The 16,531-nt window shown below is 47.3% G+C and overlaps 1 protein-coding gene across 1 annotated transcript in view; it reads right to left on the bottom strand.

Annotated features, from left to right (window-relative positions):
• Window positions 1-15,286: 15,286 nt before the first annotated feature.
• Window positions 15,287-16,531, bottom strand: part of SPTSSA (serine palmitoyltransferase small subunit A) — a 10,208-nt gene continuing 8,963 nt past the window's right edge. The window contains exon 2 of the mRNA XM_072115372.1: window positions 15,287-16,002. Within this exon, the coding sequence (XP_071971473.1) occupies window positions 15,899-16,002 (104 nt within the window). The 3' untranslated portion in view covers window positions 15,287-15,898. The remainder of the gene's footprint in view (window positions 16,003-16,531) is intronic.

Raw genomic sequence — 16,531 nt, 5'->3', positions numbered from 1 at the left:
TAGGGCTACAACTACTCCCTGTGCTGTATATAGGGGTACAGCTACTCCCTGTGCTGTATATAGGGGTACAGCTACTACCTGTGCTGTATATAGGGCTACAGCTCCTCCCTGTGCTGTACATAGGGCTACAGCTCCTCCCTGTGCTGTATATAGGGCTACAGCTACTCCCTGTGCTGTATATAGGGCTACAGCTACTCCCTGTGCTGTATATAGGGCTACAGCTCCTCCCTGTGCTGTATATAGGGCTACAGCTCCTCACTGTGCTGTATATAGGGCTACAGCTCCTCCCTGTGCTGTATATAGGGCTACAGCTCCTCACTGTGCTGTATATAGGGTTACATCTATTCCCTGTGCTGTATATAGGGCTACAGCTCCTCACTGTGCTGTATATAGGGCTATAGATACTCCCTGTGCTGTATATAGGGCTACAGCTCCTCACTGTGCTGTATATAGGGCTATAGATACTCCCTGTGCTGTATATAGGGCTACAGCTCCTCACTGTGCTGTATATAGGGCTACAGCTCCTCCCTGTGCTGTATATAGGGCTACAGCTCCTCACTGTGCTGTATATAGGGTTACATCTATTCCCTGTGCTGTATATAGGGTTACAGCTCCTCACTGTGCTGTATATAGGGTTATATCTACTCACTGTGCTGTATATATTGCTACAGCTCCTCCCTGTGCTGTATATAGGGTACAGCTCCTCACTGTGCTTTATATAGGGTTACATCTACTCACTGTGCTGTATATAGAGCTACAGCTACTCACTGTGCTGTATATAGGGTACAACTACTCCCTGTGCTGTATATCAGGCTACAGCTCCTCTCTGTGCTGTATATAGGGCTACAGCTCCTCCCTGTGCTGTATATAGGGCTACAGCTACTCCCTGTGCTGTATATAGGGTACAGCTACTCACTGTGCTGTATATAGGGTACAGCTACTCACTGTGCTGTACATAGAGCTACAGCTACTCCCTGTCTGTATATAGAGCTACAGCTACTCCCTGTGCTGTATATAGGGGTACAGCTACTCCCTGTGCTGTATATAGGGGTACAGCTACTACCTGTGCTGTATATAGGGCTACAGCTCCTCCCTGTGCTGTACATAGGGCTACAGCTCCTACCTGTGCTGTATATAGGGCTACAGCTACTCCCTGTGCTGTATATAGGGCTACAGCTCCTCCCTGTGCTGTATATAGGGCTACAGCTCCTCACTGTGCTGTATATAGGGCTACAGCTCCTCCCTGTGCTGTATATAGGGCTACAGCTCCTCACTGTGCTGTATATAGGGTTACATCTATTCCCTGTGCTGTATATAGGGCTACAGCTACTCCCTGTGCTGTATATAGGGCTACAGCTCCTCACTGTGCTGTATATAGGGCTACAGATACTCCCTGTGCTGTATATAGGGCTACAGCTCCTCCCTGTGCTGTATATAGGGCTACAGCTCCTCCCTGTGCTGTATATAGGGCTACAGCTCCTCCCTGTGCTGTACATAGGGGTACAGCTCCTCACTGTGCTGTATATAGGGTTACAGCTCCTCCCTGTGCTGTATATAGGGTTACAGCTCCTCCCTGTGCTGTATATAGGGTTATATCTACTCACTGTGCTGTATATATTGCTACAGCTACTCACTGTGCTGTATATAGGGTACAGCTCCTCACTGTGCTTTATATAGGGTTACATCTACTCCCTGTGCTGTATATAGAGCTACAGCTACTCACTGTGCTGTATATAGGGTACAGCTACTCACTGTGCTGTACATAGAGCTACAGCTACTCCCTGTCTGTATATAGAGCTACAGCTACTCCCTGTGCTGTATATAGGGCTACAGCTACTCCCTGTGCTGTATATAGGGCTACAGCTACTCCCTGTGCTGTATATAGGGGTACAGCTACTCCCTGTGCTGTATATAGGGGTACAGCTACTCCCTGTGCTGTATATAGGGCTACAGCTACTCCCTGAGCTGTATATAGAGCTACAGCTACTCCCTGTGCTGTATATAGGGCTACAGCTACTCCCTGTGCTGTATATAGGGCTACAGCTACTCCCTGTGCTGTATATAGGGGTACAGCTACTCCCTGTGCTGTATATAGGGCTACAGCTACTCCCTGTGCTGTATATAGGACTACAGCTATAACAAGCCCCAAAGCAAATAGCGAAGGGGCTGAGGACTGTAGGGGGTGGTTTCAAGCCTTCTGGTAGGCTGGTGGGGCTTGCCCCTTTACTCCTCCTGTGTGAGGTCACAGGAGGTGGTGTTTGGGGGCGGGTAAGGACCCGCCCGGTGGTTTTATAAAGTCCGAGAGCACGTGGGGGGGCCTCTTTCCTTCTGCCCCCTGGACCGAAGAGGCGAGAAGTCAGAGACCCCTCTGCAAATACCCAGCATGGCTTCCCTAGAAGATCTAGTAATCCAGCAAGTGACCAGGGTTCAGCCATGCTGGATACCCTCCTGCAGCGCCCTGCTGCAGGGTCGGTTCAAGAAGCGGACGTCCCTGAAGAGGACACCCATCTCCCTGGATCGAAACCCGCTGCAGTGGCTTCCACCCTGGAGGGTACAGCCACCACCCCCTGCCCGGCGGCCCGCCACCCTGTCACCACCACCCACCCAGTGCTCCTCACCTCCTCCACGTGTGCAGCGTCTCCAGTGCAGTGTCTGAGGAGCAGCTGGCAGAAGATAGAGGAAGGCCCATCCGGAAGATCAGGCCTCCCGTCCGTTTGAGTCCTGGATCCCCAGCACCAGCCAGGAAGCGCGGTCCGGGCCAGAAAAAGATGGCGTCGTCCAGAGCACGTGGGACCCATGCTGCAGCCAGTGCAGCGGATCGTCGGGGGACGGATCGGAAGGAGGCCTCAAAGGGTAAGTGTTTGCCTCCTGCGCGCTCCCCCACCCGGCTTCTAAGCGCTGCGCCCTGCGTCCCTCTGCCTGTCACCGCCGCCCCCCCTCCCCCCTCCTCGGCTCTCCACCGCTTCTGCTAGGCCCCAGCCGGTGCCAGCTACCAGCGCTAAGCCTGTGCCTCCCAGCGCTCCCTAGCAGGCCGCGCTCCCCTGCCGGTCAGCCCGCACCTCCCCCGATCACTCCCCCGCCGCGCTGTTCCCAGCTATGGCGTGCCCCCCAGCTGGTGCCTGCATCCAGCGCTGCGGCCCGTGCCTCCCAGCGCTCCCCAAGCAGGCCGTGACTTCCTGTCCGCAAGCCCATGACCCGCTCACCCTCCCGTCCCCCCCCCTAGCTCACCCTGCTCCAGCGTGTTCCTCTCCGGCTCCAGCTAACAGTGCTGCGGCCTGTGCCTTCCAGCTCTTTCCAAGCAGGCCGCGCCTCCCCCGATCAACCCCGCTCCCCCCCCGCGCCGCTCCCCCCCCACCCGCGCTCCCCCCCCCCCCCCCCGCGCTTACCTCGGCTCCGGCGTGTCCCCCAGCTGGTGCCGGCAATCAGCGCTGCGGCCCGTGCCTCAAAGCACCATTCAAGCAGGCCGCAATCTCCTGCCTGCAAGCCCACACTACCAGCCTCAGGCCTGCTCCTCACTCAGGCCCCATACCAGGCCTCAGGTCTGCTCCTCCCCCAGCCCCATATCAGGCCTGCTCCTCACCCAGCCCCAAGCCCCTCACCAGGCCTCAGGGCCTACTCCCCAGCCAGCTCCAGGCCCTCCCCCTCCCTGTCACATACCCCCCCACCAACACAGCCACCAGCAGCGCTATCACCAGCCTGCAGCCCAGTCCTCTCCCCCCCCCCCACCATGCCCCCTGGCCCAGCCAACACCACAGCTCTGGATCCCATTGGCAGCTCCCCTTCCCTCCTCCTCTCCCATTCCCTGAGTCCTCTCTGCATACCTCCATGCCCATGGTGCACCACAGAGACAGGAGCCACAGATCACCGTCCTACAAGCAGCAACGTCACAGCAGAATGGACTCCCAGAGGCCATACCGCAGGCGGGCTGCCGATACTGGCTCTGTGCTCCGCTCACCAGGCCGCAGCCGCCATCATCATCATCACGGAGGACGTCGCAGACACTACAGCAGCCCATCATCACCGGGTTCCGGTGGCCGCGAGGTGGCGCACTCACACACCCACACCCGTCACCGAGACTTGACAACGGCACAGAGACTCCCCTCACCGCCTGTCCAAGCGCTCCAGGCGGACATCAGAGCGTCCATCAACCCACCAGGAATCTGCAAACAGATCTTCAGCCATCTACATCCACCGCAGTCCCAGAGGTCATCCCGTCATGGCAGCCAAGGCTCTCAAGCTCCACCTCACAGCTCTGACATCATCAAGAAACCACCTCAATGCATCACTTCAGCTTCCGAACATCACCAACCATCTGAACAGGACAAAGCACAGTCTTCTCATCAGGACAAGTCAGCTCCACCAGAGAAGACTTCATCCGGTGAGTTCAGTGGCCTCCCCTCGTGGTCGGCCATTACCTCATCACACAAGGACACAGAGGTCATCACACAAGAACACAGAGGTCATCACGTCCATTACCTCATCACACAAGAACACAGAGGTCATCACGTCCATTACCTCATCACACAAGAACACAGAGGTCATCACGTCCATTATCTCATCACAAAAGGACAGAGGTCATCACATCCATTAGATCACTACTCACACAATTAGAAGGCAGTCAGGATACACCTGTGGGCTTGGGAATTTAGCTAACGCAGGACAGGGTAACACATTTAGGGATCGCAGCCCCGGGACTGCCAGTGCCCGGGGCTGCGCGATCCTCCTTCCGGGAGCTGGGTCCGTGCCTTCTGGCAGGACCCGGCTGTAACACTGAGCATGCGTAATAAATTGAGCATTACACAGTATAATACATCTGTATTACACTGTGTAAGGTGTAGAATAACTTGAACAGGCAATACAGGCGGTCCCCTACTTAAGGACACCCGACTTACAGACAACCCATAGTTACAGACGGACCCCTCTGCCCACTGTGACCTCTGGTGAAGCTCTCTGGATGCTTTAAAATAGTCCCAGATTGCAATAATCAGCTTAAAATTGTCTGCAATGAAGCTTTATTGATAATTCTTGGTCCTATTACAGCAAAAAAATTTGAAACTCCAATTGTCACTGGGGCAAAAAATAAAATTGTCGGGAACTACAATGATAAAATATACAGTTTCGACTTACATACAAATTCAACTTAAGAACAAACCTACAGTCCCTATCTTGTATGTAACCCGGGGACTGCCTGTACTTAGAAACATTATTGGACCCGCTTGCTGAACGCCGTAAAAACAAACCCGAAAAACTCGTAAAAATTTAAATTTTTCATATAATCTCTTCACAAAAATGTTCTAATACGTGATCAAAAAAAAAAAAAAAAAAAAAGAGATTTCCTCTATATTAGTTTTTTCCAGTAAAATTGTAAATATAAATGGAAAACTATATAAATGAGGTATCAACGTAATCATAGTGATCTGTACGTTATAGATAATATAGTATAGTTAGTGTTCGGTGTACGACCCCCTCCAAAAAAAAAAAAAAAAAACACAAAGAAAGGAACCAAAATTGACAAGTTTCCTTTCACCCATACATTCAAGAGTTAATAAAATCTCATCAATAAGCTGATGACCCACTAAAATGTAGCACGGAAGTTATAGCTCAGTTGGTTGAGACGCTGTGTCATTATTGTTCATGGACACTGCGGGTTCTAGGTTTAAATCCAAGTCGGAATAATTTTTTATTTGTAAAGTGCATCGCATGTCGCAATAAATAAGCCCTTATATGTCCAAATTGCCAAAAAAATAAATAAAAAATAAATCAATAAATAAAATAAAGATTGTATAGCCAATAAAAAGTGACAATGCATAATCTGCTCTGAATTGCGCTGCTTCCCTTCGATGCCCTGGCCGTACAGCAGTCACCACCACATATGGGGGATCGCTATACGCGGGGGGGATTGGGTATCAAATTTTGTGGAGCATCTTGGTATTTTATCCACTGAGAATTTGTTCATTTTTTGAAAGACACATTAATTTAGCCAAAAATATGTACTTTCATAATTGTATCCGATTTTGTTTTAACCCCCGTAAAACAATTAATGGGTTAACAAACTTCATAAAAGTTGTTTTCATACACTGAGGTGTGTAGTTTCTATAATGGGATAATTTATGGGGTTTTCCTTTATTTAGTGATTTGAAACCAGAGCAGGTCCCTCAGGTTTTTGCGGTTTTTATGAAAATGTGAAAAATCACACCCTACGTTCTAAAGCCCAGAACATCCTACAAAAATAAGAGTATGCATAAAAAACCACGGAGTCATAAAGTAGATATTCGGTGAATGTTAGTTACTAAGTTTGTTTTGCGGTTATGTCTATGTATGGAAAAAGTAGAACATTTTGAAGTTCGATAATTGAGAATTTTTCCAAATTTCACCAAATTTTTCAACTAACATGAAGTACAAGGGGTCACGAGGAAACAATTTTAAATCACTTGGATATGTTAAAGCATTCCAAAGTTATACCCATTTATAGTGACACAGGGCAGATTTGGAAAACTGGGCCGTGTCAGTCGGGGGAAAAGTGGCTTCGGCGTTAAGGGGTTAATGTCAGTGAAGGATAATCCTGGGCAGCACAAAAGGCACTTCTCCCCCCATCCACTGCATCAGGATAGCCTCCAGCCCACCGTAATGTTTGTTAATTGCGGCAGTTTAATTTCTTTCAATCCAGTATTAGTACTAGAGAAGGTCGGGAATGAGGTTTCCCCGGGTAGGACGGCCGGTTCCTTATAGGACCGCCAGGCTTAGTTCCCAAAAGGAGCCCGGAAAGTTCAGATTAATCGACCACCTGTCTTTTCCCAAGGGTCCATCGGTCAATGACGCTTTATAGGAGGTTGTGGCGGTTTCGTATGTCTCTTTTGATAGGGCGGTCGACTTAGTGCAGAGAAAGATGGAAGTGTCCAAAAACTTTCCATAACTAGTTGCGAGCTTTTGCGGTTTCGGTCCCTGGTTTTGGGTAAATGCAGTAACTTAAAGTCGGAAAAGGATAATCCTGGGTTATGTAAATGGCACCTCTCACCCCGGATAACTAGTCCCTTGAAGGAAGTCTTGTGGGTTTTGCAGGCATGTCTTCGAGCAGTTAATGGGTCAGACATCCTATTCACAGCTGCTATAAAGAGAGCTTGGAAAGTCCTGATTATCACAATACATGGTGTCCCTGGGAGGATTGACGTATAGGATAACCATCTCTTATTATGCGACGGGGTCCATCTCAATTCCATTGAGGTGAATATTTTCGAATATTTTCCTTCTCGGCCTGCAGGAACAGGCTGAGAAGGCCATGGCCTTGGTCCGTGTGGGGGGTCGCAGCCGGTGTTAGGAGGGAGGAGGCTGCTCCGTGGCGGAAGTTACACAGGCCCTAAGGCGCTGGAAGATGCCCACATGCCGGCTGCAGGGACGCAGCCGCCATTTCGGGCGAAGTTGGTTCTCAAGATTTTGAAGATGCCAAGCGGGCCTAGCAAGTTGGGAAATGTTTTAATTTATAACGTTATTTAATAATTTATATTAGTTGTTAATAAACGCTGTGGCCATCCCACATTACCCAAACATTTAGTTTCCCGGTCCGTTGATGGGTGGTTAGTCTAGGTACACGGTCAAGTACCAGACGGTTGGGTGGTTAGTCTAGGTACACGGTCAAGTACCAGACGGTTGGGTGGTTAGTCTAGGTACACGGTCAAGTACCAGACGGTTGGGTGTTTAGTCTAGGTACACGGTCAAGTACCAGACGGTTGGGTGGTTAGTCTAGGTACACGGTCAAGTACCAGACGGTTGGGTGGTTAGTCTAGGTACACGGTCAAGTACCAGACGGTTGGGTGGTTAGTCTAGGTACACGGTCAAGTACCAGACGGTTGGATGGTTAGTCTAGGTACACGGTCAAGTACCAGACGGTTGGAAGGTTTATCAAAGTACAAGGTCAAGTACCAAACGGTTGGATGGTTTATCAAAGTACAAGGTCAAGTACCAAACGGTTGGATGGTTTATCAAAGTACAAGGTCAAGTACCAGACGGTTGGATGGTTTATTAAGGTACAGGGGCAAGTACCAAATTTAAGGTTTGGGTTTGTTAATCCCTGCAGTCTAACAAGCCCCAAAGCAAATAGTGAAGGGGCTGAGGACTGTAGGGGGTGGTTTCAAGCCTTCTGGTAGGCTGGTGGGGCTTGCCCCTTTACTCCTCCTGTGTGAGGTCACAGGAGGTGGTGTTTGGGGGCGGGTAAGGACCCGCCCGGTGGTTTTATAAAGTCCGAGAGCACGTGGGGGGGCCTCTTTCCTTCTGCCCCCTGGACCGAAGAGGCGAGAAGTCACCCTCCCACCCTGCCCTCAGAATTTTCTTTTCAGCTTTTCTTTCCTTGGTTCTGGCTGTTTCCTTCTGTTTTCCTACAGTTGTCACAGCGAAGGCGGAAGTTACACAGGCCCTAAGGCGCTGGAAGATGCCCACATGCCGGCTGCAGGGACGCAGCCGCCATTTCGTGCGAAGTTGGTTCTCAAGATTTTGAAGATGCCAAGCGGGCCTAGCAAGTTGGGAAATGTTTTAATTTATAACGTTATTTAATAATTTATATTAGTTGTTAATAAACGCTGTGGCCATCCCACATTACCCAAACATTTAGTTTCCCGGTCCGTTGATGGGTGGTTAGTCTAGGTACACGGTCAAGTACCAGACGGTTGGGTGGTTAGTCTAGGTACACGGTCAAGTACCAGACGGTTGGGTGGTTAGTCTAGGTACACGGTCAAGTACCAGACGGTTGGGTGTTTAGTCTAGGTACACGGTCAAGTACCAGACGGTTGGGTGGTTAGTCTAGGTACACGGTCAAGTACCAGACGGTTGGGTGGTTAGTCTAGGTACACGGTCAAGTACCAGACGGTTGGATGGTTAGTCTAGGTACACGGTCAAGTACCAGACGGTTGGAAGGTTTATCAAAGTACAAGGTCAAGTACCAAACGGTTGGATGGTTTATCAAAGTACAAGGTCAAGTACCAAACGGTTGGATGGTTTATCAAAGTACAAGGTCAAGTACCAGACGGTTGGATGGTTTATTAAGGTACAGGGGCAAGTACCAAATTTAAGGTTTGGGTTTGTTAATCCCTGCAGTCCTCCCTGTGCTGTATATAGAGCTACAGCTACTCCCTGTGCTGTATATAGGGTTACAGCTCCTCCCTGTGCTGTATATAGGGCTACAGCTACTCCCTGTGCTGTATATAGGGCTACAGCTACTCCCTGTGCTGTGTATATAGGGCTACAGCTACTCCCTGTGCTGTATATAGGGCTACAGCTACTCCCTGTGCTGTGTATATAGGGCTACAGCTACTCCCTGTGCTGTGTATATAGGGCTACAGCTACTCCCTGTGCTGTATATAGGGGTACAGCTACTCCCTGTGCTGTATATATGGCTACAGCTACTCCCTGTGCTGTATATAGGGCTACAGCTACTCCCTGTGCTGTATATAGGGCTACAGCTACTCCCTGTGCTGTGTATATAGGGCTACAGCTACTCCCTGTGCTGTATATAGGGCTACAGCTACTCCCTGTGCTGTATATAGGGCTACAGCTACTCCCTGTGCTGTATATAGGGCTACAGCTCCTCCCTGTGCTGTATATAGGGTTACAGCTCCTCCCTGTGCTGTATATAGAGCTACAGCTACTCCCTGTGCTGTATATAGGGCATTGATTTGAGATGTTATTTTCTATGCCACCATTTTGAGGACTTTACGGCCTTTTAATCACTTTTTATTAAATTATTTTTTAAGCTGCAAAATGGTGAATAAGTGGCATTTTCAACTTTGGGCGCTATTCTCCGTTACGGGGTTAAATGCAAGGAATAACTGTTATTATATTTTGATAGATTGGACATTTTGGGACACGGCCATTCCTAACATGTTTAGGATTTTTACTGTTTATATCAGTTCTTGGGTATGGGGGGTTTGAATTTTTAGTTTTTTAAAATTTATTTATTTACTTTTTGTTAGTTTTCTTTTACTATTTTAAAACCTAGGTTGTCGGATTGATCCTACCATATACTGCCATACTGTAGTGTGGGGATTTTGCACATCTATTACAATGTCCAAAATGCATATTGTAATAGATCGGCTAAAATCAGACAGCATCAGCCTCTTGGTATGACCCAAGGCTGTCATTATAACAGATCGTCCCTCCCTGATGACATGTCATGAGGAGCAACAATCTAAATTAACACTTGCGATCGGTGCTAGTACTGATAGCGGGTGTTACTGTTGGGTGCTTGCTGCAATATGTGACACGTCGGGAAGGGGTTAAAGTTGAATTCTTCTTCTTGACCCGAGTCTATGGACTCTAACTTTGGCCAAACCACTGTACTGTTGAGTAACAATGACTCTGAAACTGTGCTGTCTACAAGTGGGTGTGTATTACTTCTGGAGGAGACTTACTAGTATGGCCAATATCCCATCCTGGAAAACGTATTTACATATTCATTACCACCAAATCAGACTAAATGGCTTTTAGCCTCTTGATCCACAGTGCACTTGCCTCTGCTCTCCTTCCATTTGCAGGTCTACGCTGCGTTGCTATAAAGGACTGGTACTGTACTGACATCTTGTGGCCTTTTAGTTTTTTTTTCCAGTGTAATTTTAAATTTTTTTTAGATCTGCAATTCTATGTACAGAGATGTGGAAGGGTTATCATTTTGTGGGATGAGTTGTAATTTTTAGGGATTGTTCGATATTTTGAACTTGCAGATATAATTTTTTACTATACCATAGATGTGGGTTAAAATGTGAACATGTAATAATTTAGCATTGTATCACTAGGGGGCACTATTTATTGCATTTCATTATTTCTGGAACCCAACTCCAAGACTTAATAGGTGTAAAAAGACGCCATCCACAAGGAGAACTGGTAGACCCAAGGTGCCATAGAAGCCTATCCGGTACTCACAATCATGGGTGAGTCAGGAGAGTTTCTAGGTAATTTGTTATACAGGGTGAATCTCAAAAAAATCTGTGTACACATCAATGACAGATCACACACTGTATACCACTAAAGCATCACCCCTGCAGGACAGGAGCGCTGCGCTGGTAACCACAGGGAGAAAACCAAAGAATCCAAATAATGAAAATTCAGAACTGCAGCTTAAAACCATGATAAAAATCCCGCCAAAATATATAGGTATCTAGCTCACTGCCCCAGTATATAGGTATCCAGCCCCCTCTCAGCACTATATAGGTTGCCAGCACACTGCAGTCAAAAACTGCTGAAGATAGAAGTGGGGAGAAGAGGAGCTGCTGTGGCGCCCCCTTTTATTCCACGGGGGCGCGCCCATGGCCATCGTCTCCCCTGCCCAGTGAGAGAAATGGGCCTGGCGTGAGCCAATTAAGGTGTCATAACCTCTGACTTATTTTTAGGCATTTGGGTACTTAAAGGAGGACCCGTCACCCTAAAGGGGAAAAAAAAATTGATAGCTTTATCGTGTTACACTGCTAGCTTTAACGGAACCCTCTGATAAAGCTAGCGAACACTGAAGCGCCTCAGAATGCCGGAACAAGCCCTTCCCACACCATAGGCCGGCGAAGACTGCCAGGCTTCATGCGGTAGTCACCATCTTCTCAGACGCCCCCTCATGAGCTTACAGCGGTCCGGTGTCCGACAGGTCCTCTTTAAAAGCAACCAATAGGCACCCCCAATCACATCACAGGCAATAATAGGGACCTGATTCACCTGTTGAAGGGGTAGGGCTAGTGAAGAATGTGGCCCTGTTTTTGGATACTAGTTGTAAACATATGGGTTGATATTTTGGGACGCATTAAACAAATGTTGTAATTTTAGATAAAAACACCCCATAGTAGCCCATAAGGCTTGGAAAATGTCCCACAATGAATCCAAATCAGATTCATCTGACTCTTTCCATGGCGTTAGAGCAATTCTTCACTCTTTTTCAGTGACCAGTGGTCACTGGACCACCTGGATTACCTGGATATCCACCTTCCATTACTGGTAATGAGTCTCTGTATGAACTTCCCAGCATTGCTTTGTAGATAACGCCTGAATTAGAATTATACTGGTGTTAGCACATCTCCTGAATAACCGAGATATAACACTCTGATAACAATCCAGGTCCAAGTCAGATGATGCACCTGCATTTACTGGGGCAGGTATCCACTCTCAGGGTGGCAGGGTCTGCATTGTATAGCTATAGACTGCGGAGTGGCCTGGGTTTCCTTATATAACCAGTCAGCTCCATTACACTCTGCACAGGACTGCACTCTGTCTTTCCCTGGAAGTCCTTATGATGGCCCCAGCTCAATTGGTTGCCAATTTGGGGATACCAACCCTCTTTTCACCAACCCCTTTACTAAGCACTTCCTCAGAGTAAGGGACTTATCTTAACCTCTCTGGGGGTTTTATATCCCCACATCTGCCTCTCCTCCCCTTGTTGTATATGCAACATCCCCACCGGGGCCGACAGCATGTGGGGGCAGCAAGAATTGCCTGGCTATGATGGTGGCTAGGCTGTAGGTGTCAGGTAAGCCTTGCGTTCTGTTGGGGCCTCGCCCACACCCACAAGGGCCGGCAAGGTGAAGCAAAAAGAGGGGGAAGCCACATGTGTAGAAGGTATCCCCCTGCGGTACGCCTAGTGTATGTGTCCATTTCCCCCACACGTCATGTACAAAGCAGGTGATGGTAGTGGCCAGGGACATACACAGAGATGAGCTTTTTAGCTTTTATAGATTTTTAACAACTCATGGTTCCTTTAATTGACAGGCTTGTAACAGCAGCAAAACAGCAGGCTGGTGATAACTCTTTCATGGCTGTAGATTATCCAGCAATTATGAGAACCAACTGCTTGCTGGAACGTCAGCGAGGACCAAAGGTCAGCTTTGCTGGGAGCATCTCCTATGGAGCCAGGTGGGCTCTGCTACATTAGCACCATAATAATCTCTGTGGTCAGGCTAGAACAGGCCTACCATTAAAACGACTAGTGGGCCCCGAAACCTTGTTCTCCCCATAGGAGACCCCTGCCAATAATAGTAATGGTACTTGATGTGGCCAGCACTAAAAGAAATCAATCCCATCTGGAAAAAGGAGGAGCCTGGAGGAGGAGGGCAAGTTCTGTTCCTCGTAGAGATTACTTGCATGCTAGGCTGAGTCCAGTGGACATGCAGATAGCGGTTCAAGAAGGATAAGATCACTGATCAAAATTAGAGAGCACTTTCAGAGAATTGCCCATGTGGAGAATCTCCATGAGTAATCATTTCAATACTGCAGCTGTAATGGCCACAAGTTCAGCACTAAACAGGGTAAGGCTCTCTCTCATCATACATTGACTCAACGTTTAAGAATTTTGACAGAAAGCCCACCCTGCAGTGACCAAACCTCTTATTGGCAGAAAGTATCAAAAAGACTAGAGTTTGTGTGAACAGAGAAGTGCTCCACAGAACTTCTTTAAAACCAATGGGAAACATTGGACCACATTTACCGGAGTGCTTTCACCAGTTTTCTGACTTTGCATTGAAAAGAATGTGCAAACTACTTGCACACGTATTTATAAAATGTCTGCGCCAGATATGCGTCACGGCTGCACCGTGTCCAACAAGACAGAAAACATGTGCACCTTTACACAGCCCTCTCAATTACACCAACAACCATCCCGTACCTTCCTAAACCCCTTGTCCTCAGTGTTCTTTCCCTACCCCTTCCCCTCCTCCATGCTCATCTCCATATACTTTTCTGTTGGTTAAGGCCAGCGGCGTGCGTGGCTTTTTGAACCCGTTTTAGGGCAGTTTTTAAGCAGCAAGTTAAAAAAACACATGCGTTTTTTGAAAATGCATCCGTTTTTGACCGGTGTTGCCATTTATCTTAAAACGGGTCAAAAACGCATGCGTGTTTTTTTAACGGACTGCTTAATAACGGCCGAAAAACGGGTTCAAAACGCCTTTGTTTGTCTTTGTGTCAGTGTCCTAATTTTCCTCCAGGGAACATGGTTGCCGCCGACCTGGCTGCCTTCTGTTATGCCGTTGGAGGAGCAGGGACAGGAGAGCATGTTCACATTTCATTTACAGCATATCTCCATGGGATAGACTTGCAAGGTTCCCTCAGAAGTCATCCGTATACATTCCTTAATTCTGTGGAGGTTTCTAAGAACCCCCCTTGAACTCTGCTTATGCCTTTTCTCCTTCACAGGTTGGACTCTAATACTATATTCACGATACAGAATAATCCGTATATCGGTCACATGAGACTAATATATCTGTTGTACCTTCTTTTTGTTGTTTATTTTAACTTTTGTTTTTTTCCTTTTGACTGTTGTAATGTTTACATGTTACAGAAAATACTAGAACTAGAAAATACTTGAAGGGGCGGTTACCGCTTAGTCAGACCGTGCGCCGCATTACTCATGTGCATCACAATTCTGCAGCATCAACAAAGTGCAAATGGTCAGATTAATGAAGACCGAGCGCCAGTTATAATGAATCTTTGCCTCCTATAGGTGGACATACTAGACACATAAATTATCTCATCACCAAACATCCAATGAACCTGAATGAACCTACAGAAATCACTACAGTCATTGCTGTTCAGATGATCAGTTTTACAAAATTACCATATTGCAAAAAAAAACTAGTGCCATGGTGTGCCCCTTCCAAAAAAATAAATAAAAAAATAAAATCTTTCAAAAATGTTGATCAGTGAAGATTACATCATCGCTGTTCTCTAATTTTGCTCTCCAGTGTACATGAACACCAAGTCATAAGCATCAGCAGTTTTTATGGCGTCCTGTATATGCTGAACGCCCTCTTAGGATCACTGTTGTCCAAGTTTTACCTAGTCTTGGAATATCCCTTCAGTGTTACAGCAAACTGGGCCACATTTATTAAAGTGTTTGCGCCAGTTTTCTGTCTGACTTTGCACTGGAAAGAACGTGTCTGCGCCAGTCTTGTGTCACGGCTGCGCTGTCTCTGACAAGACAGAAAAAACGTGCACCTAAAGAGGCTTAACGATGCGCAGTTGTATCATGCGCCACAATTTGCATAAAGAAAATGCACACACAAAATTTTTTTTTTTTTTTTTTTAAATGTGTGACACATTTCATGAATCTGTTGCACACTGCACCCTCTACAGACAAACTTACACAATTTTAATAAATGTGGGCCACAGCGTTTCCCAGTCCCTGAAATCTCCAGTAAGTCCCACCAGTGTCTCTAAACGGATTTCAGGTGCCAGTTCTGTCACGATGCCTGGTCTATGAGGATTGACAACGTAGAAATTATACACTGTGTCATCCCCATCCCTGTTTTACATTAAAACTCAAGCAAGGAGGTCATATTTTAAGAAAAGGTGTTTTATTTTAAGTCACAAAATATTAATTTTAGCTGAAAACAACGGTGCACGGAGGTGCTTCATTTGGTTTTTGCTCAATTAACAAAACGACGTGTACAAACTTGTGTTACAACCTATGTCCATGTGAGGCGTGGTTCAGCCACGTGAGAGGAACCACCTAATGAGCGTGCACAAAGACGGCACTGTGAAGTATAAGGGAAATTTTTAAAAAAAGAAAAAATATGCAACAAAAAATTTACCTAAAAATACATTTACAGTGCAATATTAAAATAGCTATAGTTTACATCAAACATGTCTCGTGTGTACACAAATACTGCCCTCAGCTCCTCCGGGCATAGCCTGGTGTAGCAGTGCTCTTGGGTAATGACACCAGTTGGTTGAACAAGGAATTGGATATTATAAAGTGGAGCTTCAATGACCTTGCCAATAGAGGAAAGTCCGTGGCAGTATCGCTAGAGACCGCTCTTGTCCAGTTTTGGCAACTTCGCAGCGTGACACGGCGATGCCAACTTCTAAGTTCCAGTCCGACGTCAGAAATGCCCAAGGCTGTATCTCTGTCCTCATAGCCCCTGCCGCGCAGGGCCCCTCTGTGTCATTGGACAATCTCAAAGTAGTGCAAAATTGCAAGGATGTGTTGTGGCATAAAAATATATCCAGTATACAAAGCCATTCCGATGATGGAGACCAACATGGAGTCTAAGGAGAATCGGTTAAGGAATTAAGCGATAATATATACAGCTTCATGCTATGCAATTACTTGAAGGGGTTGTCCGAGAGTCTGGGGTGGGCTTTTTAAAACAAATGTGTACTCGCTTCCTGCATCGCAAGCCTTCTTATCCGTGGCCGTTTGCTTACAGGGGCATGGAAGCCGTGGTAAGGGGGCTTCCGGCCGGCCATGCCCACCTGTCACCATATCCCAGCGCCTAATACAGTGCTGAGAAATAGGGACGGGTGGGAGCGGCCAGAGGGTTATAGCATAGCTTCAGTGCGCCTGTAAAAAAAAACAAAGGCACGGATAATATGGAATACGGCTCGGGACCTCAGGAGCGAGGAAGTAAGAGTCCACGGTTATTTTTTTTTTATAAAAAAAGCCCGCCCCAGAAAGACTACATTTTTTTTTTTAACTCTCGGACAACCCCTTTAAAGCGGAAATACAGTCCACCAATCAATCTAACACAGTGGTTCTCAACCTTTCTAATGCTGTGACCCCGCAATACAGTTCCTC

The sequence above is a fragment of the Engystomops pustulosus genome, chromosome 7 (assembly GCF_040894005.1).
Source record: "Engystomops pustulosus chromosome 7, aEngPut4.maternal, whole genome shotgun sequence".
Classification (NCBI taxonomy): Eukaryota; Metazoa; Chordata; class Amphibia; order Anura; family Leptodactylidae; genus Engystomops; species Engystomops pustulosus.
This window is presented reverse-complemented; position numbering and strand designations above follow the sequence as displayed.